Genomic DNA, 16,706 nt, shown 5'->3' on the forward strand with positions numbered 1-16,706 from the left:
TCTTTATAGAACACACAAAAATACATATCTAAAATTAATAGATCTACCTTTAAATGAGTGGAAGATGAGTACCATCTGATTAAAACCCTGCAAAAAGATAGATTAGTAAGAAAGACATGAGACAAAACTAAAAAATTCATATAAAGTTTGGTGTTTTCAAGTCAAAGAGATTAGAGTGGGTTTGGAGAGTTTTAGTTTGGGAAAAAATTAAAAACTTTACACAACAAGAAGTTACCAAATGAAGAAAAATCAGACATAAAAACTTACCAAAACACTCAGATCTATTATGAAAGGAGATTTCGTTAGAAGACTTCCAAGAAGTCCAGACGACTGAAATGGAAGTCGTTTGGAAGACTTCCTCAAAGTCGTCTACTTCATTATATATTAGACGACTAACAGGTAAGTCGTCCCAGAAGTCTTCCAGATCAGAAAAACCTGCAGATCAAATTCACATATGAAAAATCTACAATTAGATAAATCTACCTTTATAGAACACACAAAAATACATATCTATAATTAATAGATCTACCTTTAAATGAGTGGAAGATGAGTACCATCTGATTAAAAACCTGCAAAAAGATAGATTAGTAAGAAAAACATGAGACAAAACTGAAAAATTCATATAAAGTTTGGTGTTTTCAAGTCAAAGAGATTAGAGAGAGGTGGAAGAGTTTTAGAATGATGAACATTACATTTTTGTTGCATCCATTTGAGAGGAGGAGAGAGAATGTGTAAATTTTTCTTTATATAGGGAGACAAAAAATCCAATTATATTAAATATTTTTTATTCAGACTTCCTAGACGACTTAGTTGTAAGTCTTCCAGAAGACTTTAATATTTTTAGCGGGAAATTAAAATATTTTTAGTGAAAAACTAAAATAAAAGACTTCCGAGATGATCGGGTTTAAATTATTTAAGCGGGAAAATATTTTTTAAAAACATTTTAGGCGGGAATATTTGAACGACATACATGTAAGTCCTCTGTTTTAATTTCTTCATCAGACGACTGAAATGTAAGTCGTCTAGACCCTAAACATAACCTCTAAACCTAATTAACTAACTAAACACTTCAAAAATTCAAATTAAATTTTAAAAGTGTTTACTATACACAAAAATAAACATGCATAGGTAAAAATTTAATTTTTCAAAAAAACATTCAAGCTTTCCAAAATCTAACCCTAAGAATACATACAATACTACAACATATGTTGCCAAACCCTAGACCAAAGAATACCATGATTCACTATATACACTCATCTATGTTGAAAACAATTCAATTTTGTTAAATTTTAATTTATATCACTTAAAACTGTTTATAATTACATGATTTTAATTTTCGCTTATCAAAATATTTTTAAAAAAATTTATAAATTATTTTTAAGATCAGCTACACCAGATGACTTACTTTGAAGTCGTTGAGACGACTTCCAACATCTCAGACGACTCAGACGACTTACTGGGGCTATATTCGTAAAAATAACTTCTGTTTTTTTGTTTGGTCACAAGGGGATGCGCCGTAATTTCACAAGGCTTTTAGGTTAGTTTGCATTTGATTCAAGTTTGGATACATGTTTGGGGTTATAATCAAGTTGTGGGTTAGTTTTGGCAAATTCCCCATGTTAATTTTAGTTGCATTTAAAGCTTGAAATTGGTTGTTCATAGTAGTTGATGTTGGGGTCAAAAACGGTTACGGCGAAGTTAACATTCAAAACGTCCGAAGAAGAAAAAGACAACTTTCTTCGACAAATACTTTTTCGAAATAGATTCATTCTTACGAAAAGCTTTGCGGAGAAAACACGAGACATCAGACAAGAGCTCAAAAAAGGTCGCAACGCAGCGACCGAACGCGCGTTCCGTTCGGTCACTACATAGTGACCGAGCGTCCGTCCCGCTCGGTCGCTACGTAGCAACCGAGCTCTTCCAAAACGTCGATACGACACTAGTCCATGCATTCTCGTCTATCCTTCGATGCTATCTCCCGAAGACCGTAGCAAACCCGTTTCATGTTTTCCGCCATTCTAAGTCATCAATCAAACTTTGCGGTAAAAACTGCAGAAAGTTCGTTCTTTTTCGAAAGAAGCCGTAATAAACGCTTCGAGTTAGAAGACGGCCCAAAGGGACCTAAGACATGACTCTAGGCCCAACTTACGGTTTATTAATCAACAGCCTGTAAGCCGCATGACGGTTTACGCTTGGTTCGCAAGGAAAGATAAATGTCAAGTTTCTGCGGATAAATACGAAATTTTGAAGATAATTACGAAGATCGGAAAAAATGAAATATCTCCATTTTTATGCTATGACGGCTTAAGGGCAGAAGAGGAAAAGCATAAACCGACCTAGGAGCAAGTATATAAGGAGTCCTAGGCGAGAGGAATGGAGAGAGACTTTTCCGAGCAAACTTAGCACTTAGAGCGATTTAGGCATATTTCCGTTTTTGTTATTTCGAGCTGCGACTCAATTAGGTTTAGCCGTCTTAGAGTTCCTAGATCTAGGAATCTCGCCGACAGCTCTCGAGCCCAGGCTTAAACCTTGTTGTAACACTCAAACACAGATTTGAGAATAAGATCTATTTTGCTCTCTTCTTACGATTTTTATACTTTGTCGTTGATATCTCGTGTTCTGATTGCTTTGCGTGTGGTATTAACAGATCTCCGAGACCTCTGGGAAATTAGAGTTTTTCTAGTTTCCTAATTTAGACGGAAATCGACAGTGCGAATTTTGGTTCCTACAGTTTGGCGCTAGAAGGAGGGGGGGGGGTATGGATCAATCTAACCCGCAAAAGCCACTCAACGATCAGGAACGATATGCAAGACTCGACGTGCGCGAACGTCATCTCTTTCAAGGGGGGAGCAACGATAGATCAAGCCAAACCTCGAAACAATCTCCTTGTTATCGAGCCGACGATTCGAGATATCGACGTCGCTAGGGTGTTAATCGACACCGGGAGTTCGGCCGATATCATCTTCAAGGATACTCTCGAAAAAATGGGGATCGATCAATCCGAAATCGCAAAATACCCTAGCCCACTACTGGGACTTTCGGGAGAAACAACAATTGCCTACTGGTCGATTAATCTCGCAGTCAAAGCCGGAACCGTGACAAGAGTCACAGAGTTTCTAGTCGTTGATCGTCCCGCATCTTACAACGTTATCATGGGAACGCCATGGTTGAACGCCATGCGTGCCATCCCATCAACGTACCATCTTTGTCTCAAGTTCCCAACCCCTAACGGAGTCGAGGTAATATGGGGAAATCCGAGAGTATCACAGGTGTGTTACGCCGCTGAACAAAAACGAAAAAGACAAGACCTCGAGACCACTCCTAGAAAAGCGGAGAAAAAGATCTCCAACGTGGATTCGCGAAGTGAAGATTCAGCGGAACTCTTCTGGCAGTCTCGTAACATCACAGCCCTAGAGGAAAAACGCGAACCAACTTGCGAACCTGTGGTCATAGTCTGTCTCGACGAAGCATTTCCGAAACGCCGCATCGAGATCGGAGCCAATCTCCGTGAGCCTTTGAGGACAGAGCTCATAACCTGTCTAAAAAAGAACCTCAATACTTTTGCATGGGCCGCGGAAGATATGCCAGGGATTGACATTAACATAACGTGTCACGAATTAAATATCGATCCGACTTTCAAACCCGTAAAAAAAATAGACGGAAGCTAGGACCCGAACGTGCTTCCGCGGTAAACATCGAGGTCGAAAAATTGCTTAAAGTCGAGTAAAAGGAAGTGAGGTATCCAGACTGGCTCGCCAACCCTGTAGTAGTAAAAAAGAAAAACGGGATATGGCGAGTATGCGTGGATTTTACCGACCTAAACAAGGCCTGTCAAAAGCATAGTTTCCCTCTGCCACATATCGATCGATTGGTAGAAGCAACGGCGGGTAACGAACTTCTGTCTTTCATGGACGCCTTCTCAGGTTACAATCAAATTATGATGAACCCTGACGATCGCGAGAAGACTGCATTCATTACCGATCGCGGAACCTATTGCTACAAGATAATGCCCTTCGGCCTCAAAAACGCTGGTGCAACTTACCAACGATTCGTGAAACGTATGTTCTCCAAGAAACTCGGTAAAACGATGGAGGTCTATATCGATGCATGCTCGTCAAATCCCTCCAAGCAAAGGATCACGTATCACATCTCGAGGAATGTTTCGCGCAGTTAAAATTCCATAACATGAAGCTCAACCCGACGAAATGCAGATTTGCCGTCGCATCAGGGGAGTTCCTCGGCTACCTAGTCACATAACGCGGCATCGAAGCTAATCCAAAACAGATCAACGCATTGATCGAGATGGCTTCGCCAAAGAATAAGCGGGAAGTCCAAAGACTGACCGGTAGAGTCGCAGCACTTAACTGATTTATTTCACTATCAACGGACAAGTGCCTGCCCTTCTATGATGTTCTACGGGGAAATAAAAAATTCGAATGGTCGGAAGAATGCGAAAACGCTTTCCAATAGCTGAAGCGGTACTTAGCTTCTCCTCCAGTCCTCGCCAAACCCGTGGAGGGGGAACCGTTGTTCTTGTACATCGCCGTATCGGCAACAGCTGTGAGCGGCGTCCTGATCAGGGAAGAATGCGGCGAACAGAAACCTATTTTCTATATAAGCAAAACCTTGCTGGATGGCAAATCTAGGTGTGGGAACCGAAATTCACACTGTCGATTTCCGTTTAAATAAGGAAACTAAGAAAACCCTAGTTTCCCAGAGGACCCGGATATCTGTTAATTACCACACGTCAAGCAATCAGAACACGAGAATAACAACGATAAAAATAAGAAATCAAAAAGAGAGCAAAGTAGATCTTATTCCGAATCTGCGTATGAGCGTTACAACAAGGTATAAGCCTGGGCTCGAGAGCTGTCGGCAAGATTCCTAGTTCTAGCAACCCTAAGACGGCTAAACCTAATTGAGTTGCAGCTCGAAATAACAAAAACGGAAAATTGCCTAAATTGCTCTAAGTGCTAAGTTTGCTCTGAAAAAGTTCTCCCCTCTGCTCCTCGCCTAGGACTCCTTATATACTAGCTCCAAGGTCGGTTTACGCTTTTACTCTTCTGCCCTTAAGCCGTCATAGCATAAAATGGAGATTTTCCATTTTTCCCGTTCTTCATAATTATCTTCAAAACTTCCGTATTTAACCGCGGAAACTTGACATTTATCCTTCCTCGTGGGCCAAGCGTAAACCATGCTGTGGTTTACGGGCTTTTGGTTAGGAAAATCGCAGGATGGGCTTCGAATCGTGTTTTAGGTCCCTTTGGGCCGTCTTCCGACTCGACACGTTTACTACGAGTTTTCCGCGGTTTCTAATCCGCGAAGTTTGATCGATGAATTAGAATAGCGGGAAACATGGACTGAGCTTGCTACGGTCTTCGGGAGATAGCATTCGAAGGTTTGACGAGAATGCATGGACTGGTGTCGTATCGATGTTTGGAAAGGTTCAATCGCTACACAGCGACCGAACTTTGGCTCGAGCCCGGTCGCTACGTAGCGACCGAGTGAGACGAGTGCTCGGTCGCTACGTAGCGACCAAGCTTTGGCTTGAGCTCGGTCGCTATGTAGCGACCGAGCGGGACGAGCGCTCGGTCGCTACGTAGCGACCGAGCTTGGCTGAGCTCGGTCGCTACGTAGCGACCGAGCGGGACGATCGCTCGGTCGCTACGTAGCGACCGAGCTTGGCTGAGCTCGGTCACTACGTAACGACCGAGCGGGACGAGCGCTCGGTCGCTACGTAGCGACCGAGCTTGGCTGAACTTGGTCGCTACGTAGCGACCTGTTTCGAGCTTTTCGTCGGACACCTCGACTCTTTCTTCCGTAGAGCTTTTTCGTAAGAAATAGTCTATTTCGTATCAATACTCTTCGGAGAGATTCTTTTTTTCTCCTCTGACGTTTTGAATGTTAAATTCGTCGTAACCGTTTTTGACCCCAACACTAGGTACCCGCTAATGGAAAAATTAGCATGCGCGGTCGTAACATCGGCTCAAAAACTAAGACTGTATTTCCAGTCCCACACGATCATCTTCCTCACGACCTTTCCCCTAAAGACGATTCTGCATAGCCCGAGTCTGTCGGGCCAACTGGCCAAGTGGGCAACCGAGTTGAGGGAGTACGATATCGAGTACCGACCGAGAACAAGCGCAAAATCACAAGTGCTCGCAGACTTCTTGGTCGAACTACCGACGAAGACCATAACCAACGAGGAACCAAATTCCACATGGCTCCTCCACGTCGATGGATCCTCATCCAAGCAAGGATCAGGTATCGGAATTCGCCTCACATCTCCGAAAAACGAGATCTTGGAGCAATCATTCAGGCTGGAATTCCACGCCTCAAACAACGAGGCCGAATACGAAGCACTCATCGCAGGGCTGCGTTTGGCTCACGGCTTGAAGATACGCAACATCCACGCTTACTGCGACTCCCATCTAGTGGCGAGTCAATTCAGCGGAGAGTACAAAGCCAGGGACGAATGGATGGACGCGTACCTCAAACTAGTCCAAAATCTAGCTCAAGAGTTTGACTGTTTTGCTCTTACGCGAATCCCCCGTTCCGAAAACGTCCAGGCAGATGCTCTCGGGGCCCTAGCATCAAGTTCTGACTCAGGACTTAAAAGAGTAATTCCGATCGAGTTCGTCGAGCACCCGAGCATCGGACCATCAATCGTCGTCAACCTCATAAAAGGTCAAGATGACGAGGAAGAAGAAGTTACGGTACAACCGCAATCGGAGCAATCTGATTACGGCTGCGATACTCCATGGCTTCAGACAATTCGAGACTACATTATCGACAGACAACTGCCCACCGAGAAATGGGCAGGCCACAAAGTCCGAACACAGGCTGCGCGCTACGTAAATGTGGATGGCGAAATTTACAAGTGGAGATTCTCCGGACCACTCATGACGTACCTGGAAGGGAAAAAAGCGAGAAAAGTGATGGAGGAAGTACATTCTAGGTCATGCGGCAACCGTTCCGGTGGAAGATCGCTGGCAGTAAAAATCAAACGCCATGGATACTACTGGCCGACGATGATTGGAGATTGCGAGAAGTTTGCGCGAAAATGCGAAAAATGCCAAAGGCATGCTCCAACCATCCGACAACCAGCCAAAGTTCTCTCCTCCATCACATCGCCCTATCCCTTTATGCGCTGGGCCATGGATATCGTCGGACCCCTTCATAATTCAAAGCGTTTCCTTTTAGTCCTTACCGATTTCTTCTCAAAATGGGTAGAGGCAGATTCGTACGCAAGTATAAAAGATGTCCAAGTCGAAAGTTTCGTATGGAAAAACATCATCTGTAGGGATGGAGTTCCTTACGAGATCGTAAGCGATAACGGATCTCAGTTTATCTCCACCCGGTTCGAGGCGTTTTGCGAAAAATGGAAGATACGACTCAACAAGTCGACGCCCAGGTATCCGCAATGTAACGGACAAGCTGAAACGATCAATAAAACTATTCTCGACGGACTGAAGAAACCCTTAGAGGCCAAAAAACGCAGGTGGGCCGACGAACTCGAGGAAGTCCTCTGGTCCCACCGTACCACCCGGAGGCGGGCAACGGGAGAAACCCCTTTCGCTCTGGTGTACGGAACGGAATGCATGATTCCCTCAAGTAGAGTTCCCAGTGTTCGAAGAAGATTACTTCCCGAACGAGATGAGCTCAATAACGCCATGCTCCTGGATGATCTCGATCTCATTAACGAGCGCCAAGATCGAGCGCTCATCCGAATCCAAAATTACCAACACGCTGTCGCAAAGTACTATAAATCCAACGTACGGAATCACAGATTTAATCAAGGAGATCTGGTCCTTTGCAAAGTCTTCCAAAACACCGCTGAACGAAACGCGAGAAAAATTGGAGCATACTGGGAAGGACCCTATAAAATCGAAAAAGTCGTCTGACCAGGACCTGGAACACGATGCATCTCAAAAAATACTATCACTAAACAAACTAACTCGCAATGACCGAACTACGAGACGGCTTGATCTCCATAAGGAGTACGTAGGCAGTTGTCAAAAGGCAAATTCAGCTATCCTCCCTCATTAAAAAAAGGGGGGGGGGGGTGGGGGGGAGTGGATACGTATACTCGTATACTCTCAAATTCTAAAACATATGACCACGCCTTCGATGTTTCCGACATATCTTAACCAAGCAAATTATTTTTTATCCGCAAATCATTTTCGACATTCGGAAATAAATCAGCCGTTAGGGAGAAGCAACCTTTGGCATCGCGAGATATCGCAAGAGATGCCTCGAGAGTTACTTCTTCCGAACGACGAATACGGAACCTCCGTCACAAAAAAAAAACAATGAACATTTTAGCACATATTTTGCGCAAAAACTCCAAACGGCGGCATTTGCCGCCAAGTTCGGTGATGATCACATCGAACTCTCGAACGTCCTAAACAGACATAGCCATCTCACAAAGATGACTCTCGTACATTCGACACTAGGATAATAGCGCTAAAAAAGAAACCCAAAATTTTGGTCCAGCACTTCCGGTTGGCTTAAAAATTATCTCCGGAGAGATGCTTGATTCATATCTAACAGAGAACCTATCGCGGACTTTAAATTGGTACGAATCAGGTTAAAATCACGACAGATAAACGATAGCCGGCTAGTCACTGCATAAATCTTAAAACCGAAAGTAAACATAGGTCTTGCCCTAAACCCAGCGCACTGGTCTCTAACATCTCAAGGCATGATATCCAAAAGATACGAGATCCCAAAACCATGCCTCTATGTTTATATTCGACATCTTCAGATATCCCGCGAAGTCTATATCTCACAGTAAAACTCTCGAAACGGATCTCGAACAAAACATTTCACATCGAAGAAGGATATGAGACGACAACTCATCACCCTTCTTCCACGCCATACGTAAACTTATGAAAAATGCAACTCGATCATCTTGTCATAAGAAGAAAGCCGCAGAGCGGCAGGGATTCAAAGCCACATACGGCCAGTCCCGAAACATGACATAAGACCATTTAAGGCTGAAACAAGAAACATAAAAAAAATCTCTCGCAAGAGATCTAACCAAAGTCATCCTCAGAACTCACGCTCCCTTTTCACCCGTCGCTTCGTCCAAGCCTGTAGTCGCTTCTTCCTCTGGGTCTTCTGAACACGTCGGAAGGAAGCACGCGGATTTCAGGTCAGCTAGAATGAGATTGAAATCTCCATCCACGACTGCAAATCTCCCTTGCAGCTGGATAGTCGGGCCTCTTCGGCCTCTAAGGTCGTAGAAGTCTCACTCTAGAACGACTGAACCACGGCCATCATGCCCTCAATCGTCGCCAAGGCTAAATCCCTGCTCCAGATGCACTCGAGGGAGCCCAGAAAGGCATAGATCTTCGCCAAGCGAGCCTGAAACTCATAGCGAAGAGCGTCCGTGGCCTCTCGGATCCCGCGGATTGCTAATCCTGCATCGCCCTCGATCTGATGCTGAAGCCGACGCACCTCCAAAGATTTGGCCTTCCCGGCCTTCTTCTCCTTAAGCAGTGAACTCACCGTCTTCCCGAGGTCCCTATCGAGCTCGCCTATGGCGACCTCGAGTTTCGACACTTTTGCGGAGTGAGAATCCTTTACAGCCGTCAGCATGGCCTCGGTTTCAGACCATCTACCCTGAAACTCCGACAACTCCCCGGCAAGACGACTGGTCTCAGAACCGCACTCGCTGATCATCCCATCGATCAACGACATGAACTGCGAAACGAGAAAAATGTTAGGGATTTTTTGTTTAAAAAAATATATATATATATATATTAATAATCAAGAGATTAAGTGAGCGACAAACCTTTCCGCGAAGCCCCGACGCTATGCTCGAGCCACCTTGCTGCGAAGATTCCCCGTCACCGCCCTTGGTAAACTTCCTCTTCCGGCCCTTAGGCTGAGCAAACGGAACAGAACTAGGAGCGCGCAGCGCTAGAACGATCTCTTTCCAGGCCGGAGGAGGAGGCATAGAGTCAGCAGCCCTCTCCTTATCCTCGACGAGAATCAGAGTCATGGACGATCCGGCAGGTAGAGCCGAAGCATCCGGAACGCCAGAGCCCATAAGAGTTTCCGCGTCTTGCAGAGTCACGACCTCGGTCCTGTGGCCCGGCGCAATGGCCAGTGCAGAAGAGGATGGGAACTCGGTGCCAGCTCGAACCATTTCCTTCTCGACTTGGGGACGAACTAGTCTCTCTCGAAAGGATAGATGGTCAGCAACGCAAGCCGGCGCTTCGACCGGAGAAATCGGAATCGGAGCCGGAGAGGTGGCCTCGCCCATCTCAACGTCGGAACTTCTCTTGTCACCGTGGGAAGAAGACATGTTGAAGGCAAAAGTTTTGGAGCTAAAGAGGTTTTGGAGGTTTGAAGAAGGGAAGGTGTGAAGCAAATGAATGACAAGAGCTCACTACTTATAGAAGTATGGGCTCGGAATTTTATATATTTTTAATATATACTTTCCCGAGAATTATCTTCCACGGAGTTTAAAGTAAACTTCGTCCAATACGCCTAACTTTGCCAAAATCGTCAAACCGCGCGCTAGAGTCTTGACTCTAACGAGCTGAGGGGCTAACTGTTGGGGTCAAAAACGGTTACGACGAAGTTAACATTCAAAACGTCCGAAGAAGAAAATGAGAACTTTCTTCGACAAATACTTTTTCGAAATATATTATTTCTTACGAAAAGCTTTGCGGAGGAAACACGAGACATCGGACAGGAGCTCGAAAAAGGTCGCTACGCAGCGACCGAACGCGCGTTTCGCTCGGTCGCTACGTAGCGACCAAGCATCCGTCCCGCTCAGTCGCTACGTTGCGACCGAGCTCGAGCCAATCTCAGATACGTATACTCGTATACTCTCAAATTCTAAAACATATGACCACGCCTTCGATGTTTCCGACATATCTTAACCAAGCAAATTATTTTTTATCCGCAAATCATTTTCGACATTCGGAAATAAATCAGCCGTTAGGGAGAAGCAACCTTTGGCATCGCGAGATATCGCAAGAGATGCCTCGAGAGTTACTTCTTCCGAACGACGAATACGGAACCTCCGTCACATAAAAAAAACAATGAACATTTTAGCACATATTTTGCGCAAAAACTCCAAACGGCGGCATTTGCCGCCAAGTCCGGTGCTGATCACATTGAACTCTCGAACGTCCTAAACAGACATAGCCATCTCACAAAGATGACTCTCGTACATTCGACACTAGGATAATAGCGCTATAAAAGAAACCCAAAATTTTGGTCCAGCACTTCCGGTTGGCTTAAAAATTATCTCCGGAGAGATGCTTGATTCATATCTAACAAGTCCGAGAACCTATCACGGACTTTAAATTGGTACGAATCAGGTTAAAATCACGACAGGTAAACGATAGCCGGCTAGTCACCACATAAATCTTAAAACCGAAAGTAAACATAGGTCTTGCCCTAAACCCAGCGCACTGGTCTCTTACATCTCAAGGCATGATATCCAAAAGATACGAGATCCCAAAACCATGCCTCTATGTTTATATTCGACATCTTCAGATGTCCCGCGAAGTCTATATCTCGCGGTAAAACTCTCGAAACGGATCTCGAACAAAACATTTCACATCGAAGAAGGATATGAGACGACAACTCATCACCCTTCTTCCACACCATACGTAAACTTATGAAAAATGCAACTCGATCATCTTGTCATAAGAAGAAAGCCGCAGAGCGGCAGGGATTCAAAGCCACATACGGCCAGTCCCGAAACATGAAATAAGACCATTTAAGGCTGAAACATGAAACATAAAAAAAATCTCTCGCAAGAGATCTAACCAAAGTCATCCTCAGAACTCACGCTCCCTTTTCACCCGTCGCTTCGTCCAAGCCTGTAGTCGCGTCACCTCCGTTTTCTCCGACCACTGGATCTTTCCCCTCTGGGTCTTCTGAACACGTCGGAAGGAAGCATGCGGATTTCAGGTCAGCTAGAATGAGATTGAAATCTCCATCCACGACTGCAAATCTCCCTTGCAGCTGGACAGTCGGGCCTCTTCGGCCTCTAAGGTCGAAGGAGTCTCACTGTAGAACGACTGAACCACGGCCATCCTGCCCTCAATCGTTGCCAAGGCTAAATCCCTGCTCCAGATGCACTCGAGGGAGCCCAGAAAGGCAGAGATCTTCGCCAAGCGAGCCTGAAACTCATAGCGAAGAGCGTCCGTGGCCTCTCGGATCCCGCGGATCGCTAATCCTGCATCGCCCTTGATCTGATGCTGAAGCCGACGCACCTCCGAAGATTTGGCCTTCCCGGCCTTCTTCTCCTTAAGCAGTGAACTCACCGTCTTCCCGAGGTCCCTCTCGAGCGCGCCTATTGCGACCTCGAGTTTCGACACTTTCGCGGAGTGAGAATCCTTGACAGCCGTCAGCATGTCCTCGGTTTCAGACCATCTACCCTGAAACTCCGACAACTCCCCGGCAAGACGACTGGTCTCAGAACCGCACTCGCTGATCATCCCATCGATCAACGACATGAACTGCGAAACAAGAAAAATGTTAGGGATTTTTTGTTTAAAAAAATATATATATATAATAATAATCAAGAGATTAAGTGAGCGACAAACCTTTCCGCGAAGCCCCGACGCTATGCTCGAGCCACCTTGCTGCGAAGATTCCCCGTCACCGCCCTTGGTAAACTTCCTCTTCCGGCCCTTAGGCTGAGCAAACGGAACAGAACTAGGAGCGCCCAGCGCTAGAACGATCTCTTTCCTGGCCGGAGGAGGAGGCATTGAGTCAGCAGCCCTCTCCTTATCCTCGACGAGAATCGGAGTCATGGACGATCCGGCAGGTAGAGCCGAAGCATCCGGAACGGCAGAGCCCATAAGAGTTTCCGCGTCTTGCAGAGTCACGACCTCGGTCCTGTGGCCCGGAGCAATGGCCAGTGCAGAAGAGGATGGGAACTCGGTGCCAGCTCGAACCAGTTCCTTCTCGACTTGGCGACGAACTAGTCTCTCTTGAAAGGATAGATGGTCAGCAACGCAAGCCGGCGCTTCGACCGGAGAAGTCAGAATCGGAGCCGGAGAGGTGGCCTCGCCCATCTCAACGTCGGAACTTCTCTAGTCACCGTGGGAAGAAGACATGTTGAAGGCAAAAGTTTTGGAGCTAAAGAGGTTTTGGAGGTTTGAAGAAGGGAAGGTGTGAAGCAAATGAATGACAAGAGCTCACTACTTATAGAAGTATGGGCTCGGAATTTTATATATTTTTAATATATACTTTCCCGAGAATTATCTTCCGCGGAGTTTAAAGTAAACTTCGTCCAATACGCCTAACTTTGCCAAAATCGTCAAACCGCGCGCTAGAGTCTTGACTCTAACGAGCTGGGGGGCTAACTCTTGGGGTCAAAAACGGTTACGACGAAGTTAACATTCAAAACGTCCGAAGAAGAAAATGAGAACTTTCTTCGACAAATACTTTTTCGAAATATATTATTTCTTACGAAAAGCTTTGCGGAGGAAACACGAGACATTGGACAGGAGCTCGAAAAAGGTCGCTACGCAGCGACCGAACGCGCGTTTCGCTCGGTCGCTACGTAGCGACCAAGCATCCGTCCCGCTCGGTCGCTACGTTGCGACCGAGCTCGAGCCAAGCTCGGTCGCTACGTAGCAACCGAGCTCTTCCGAAACGTCAATACGACACTAGTCCATGGATTCTCGTTTATCCTTCGATGCTATCTCTTGAAGACTTTAGCGAACCCATTTCATGTTTTCCGCCATTCTAAGTCATCAATCAAACTTTGCGGTAAAAACTCTGGAAAGTTCGTTGTTTATCGAAAGAAGCCGTAATAAACGCTTCGAGTTAGAAGACGGCCCAAATGGACCTAAGAAATGACTTGAGGCCCAACTTACGGTTTCTTAATCAACAGCCCGTAAGCCGCATGATGGTTTACGCTTGGTTCGCAAGAAAAGATAAATGTCAAGTTTCCGCGGATAAATACGAAATTTTGAAGATAATTACGAAGATCAGAAAAATGGAATATCTCCATTTTTATGCTATGACGGCTTAAGGGCAGAAGAGGAAAAGCGTAAACCGACCTATGAGCAAGTATATAAGGAGTCCTAGGCGAAAGGCATGGAGAGAGACTTTTTCAGAGCAAACTTAGCACTTAGAGCGATTTAGGCATATTTCCGTTTTTGTTATTTCGAGCTGCGACTCAATTAGGTTTAGCCGTCTTAGGTTTGCCAGAACTAGGAATCTCGCCGACAGCTCTCGAGCCCAGGCTTATACCTTGTTATAACGCTAAAACACAGATTCGGAATAAGATCTATTTTGCTCTCTTCTTACGATTTTTATACTTTGTCGTTGATATCTAGTGTTCTGATTGCTTAGCGTGTGATATTAAGAGATCTCCGGGACCTCTGGGAAATTAGGGTTTTCCTAGTTTCCTAATTTAGTCGGAAATCGATAGTGCAAATTTCGGTTCCCACAGTTGATGTACTGATGATAATGACAATGTTGTAAATAAATTAAGAAGATAAGGATGATTGAGTAAAATATAAGCATTTTTCGTAAATAATATAAATTTTTAGGATAAATAGGACAAATGAATTTTTTTTTTAAAAAAGCCATGGTGTTAGTTTCCATTTGACTTTTTGTTTTGAGTCATTTTGCAAAAAATACCCGTTTTAGAACCATAATAAAATCTCTAAAAAACTTCCTAATGAAACTAAAATATGTTATACTAATATATTAAATATATTAAAATTTAAAAATAAGCAGTAAGAAACAAAATATTTCACGCTAATTCAAATAGTTCATATTTTTAATCATACATTTTGAACACAGAATATATTTTTGTCAACTGAACACAAAATAACTGTAATTTTATAACTTGGAAATAATTCTTAATCAAATATATAACAAATAAAATTTTATAAATTTTACATATATATATATATATATATATATATTTAATATGTACAAATTTATTTAAAAAGTAGGATGAGAAATAAACTCGATAATAAATATCCACATCTATATATGTATATCATGTTTTGAAATGGTAATTTAATAATTGAATGTATAAAAAAAGTGGTTTGGAATAAAAATAAAATGTTAGTATCATCTTATATAATTTTCATACATGTGAATAAATGAAAGTTACAAAATATATTTATCAATTTATATCATAAACCAAAAATAAGTATATATAACTTATCTAAACTAAAAGATTTAATAAATTTAATTGTATTTATATATTTGTATTCAATTTAAAAGTTTCTATTTAAAAGATACAAATTTAATTACTAAACGTCATTTAATCCAAATGTATAGTTACTTTTAACATTCTTTCATATATAAAATATTAATTTTAAATATAATTATAATATCTGATAATTAAAATAAATTATCTTTAATAATAAGAGATATTTAATTTTCAATAAAAAATAAATAAATTGTATATAATAAAGGCAGTTTAAAAAATAAAATTTTAAAAATTAACCATTCTAATTTATTTTGAAACCCTAATTATTTATTCATATAACAAGATTTATTTCGTTTTAAATATAATAACAGATTAAATTCATACAAAATTATGTATATATATAGTAACAATAAGTATTAGGTTTTCATGTTGCTTTCCTAATTTAAGTAAATTTTTGTTAAAAAAATTTCAGTTACTTTTCATTGAATAAATTACAATTTTGAAAAAATGTATGAGAAGTGTCAATAAATTTGAGAAAAAAAATTAATATTTTTCGCGTTAAACAAAATTGACTACAGTTTAGAAAATCATTATATTAACTATCAAGGTTAAAGTATAATAAAGGAGAATTTGCCAAAACTAACGTACAACTTGATTTTAACCCCAAACATATATCCAAATTTGAATCAAATGCAAAACTAACCTAAAAACCTTGTGAAATTACAGTTCAGCTCCTTGTGACCAAACAAAAAACATAAACCATTTTTACGAATATATCCCCAGTAAGTCGTCTGAGTCGTCTGAGATGTTAGAAGTAGTCTAGACGACTTACTTGTAAGTCATCTTGTACCAGTTTATCTTAAAAATAATTTATAAATTTTGAAAAAAATATTTTGATGAGTAAAAAATAAAAATCATGTAATTATAAACAGTTTTAAGTGATATAAATTAAGATATGATAAAATTGATTTGTTTTCAAGATAGATGAGTGGAAGTAGTGAATCATGAGATTCTTTGGTTTAGGAGTTTGGCAAACATATGTTGTAGTATTGTATGTATTCTTAGGGTTAGATTTTGGAAAGTTGAAATATTTTTTTCAAAAATTAATTTTCACTTATATATGTTTATTTCTGTGTATAATAAACACTTTTCAAGTTTGATTTGATTTTATGAAACATTTAATTAGATAATTAATTTTAGGGGTTATGTTTAGGGTGTGGACAGCTTATATTTCAGTCGTCTGGTGAATAATTTTACTCAGACGACTTATATTTCAGTTGTCCAAATATTCCTGCCAAAATTTTTAAAAAAAATTATTTTCCCGCTTAAATAATTTAAACCAGACGACTTACATGTAAATCGTCTAGGAAGTCTTCTATTTTAGTTTTCCGCTAAAAATATTTTAGTTTCCTGCTAAAAATAATAAAAGTCTTCTGGGTGACTTACAAGTAAGTCGTCTGAATCAAAAATATTTAACCTAATTGGATTTTTTGTCTCCCTATATAAAAAAAAAATTACACATTCTCTTTCATTCTCTCAAATGGCTGCA

General features: G+C 42.1%; 1 protein-coding gene across 1 annotated transcript; it reads left to right on the plus strand.

Moving 5' to 3' along the window:
* The first annotated feature begins 4,416 nt into the window (after nucleotides 1–4,416).
* On the plus strand, nucleotides 4,417–8,851 carry LOC108870435. Its single transcript, XM_033284704.1, has 2 exons — nucleotides 4,417–4,646; nucleotides 5,942–8,851. Exon 2 carries the CDS (start codon nucleotides 5,952–5,954, stop codon nucleotides 7,902–7,904), a length of 1,953 nt encoding a protein of 650 aa, XP_033140595.1. The 5' UTR covers nucleotides 4,417–4,646; nucleotides 5,942–5,951; the 3' UTR covers nucleotides 7,905–8,851.
* The last annotated feature ends 7,855 nt before the right edge of the window (nucleotides 8,852–16,706 follow it).

This window comes from Brassica rapa, chromosome A02 (genome assembly GCF_000309985.2).
Source record: "Brassica rapa cultivar Chiifu-401-42 chromosome A02, CAAS_Brap_v3.01, whole genome shotgun sequence".
In the NCBI taxonomy this organism is placed as follows: domain Eukaryota; kingdom Viridiplantae; phylum Streptophyta; class Magnoliopsida; order Brassicales; family Brassicaceae; genus Brassica; species Brassica rapa.

Coding starts and splice junctions, on each gene's coding strand:
- LOC108870435 (XM_033284704.1), top strand. CDS start 5,952: ATGGAAAAATTAGCATGCGCGGTCGTAACATCGGCTCAAAAACTAAGA.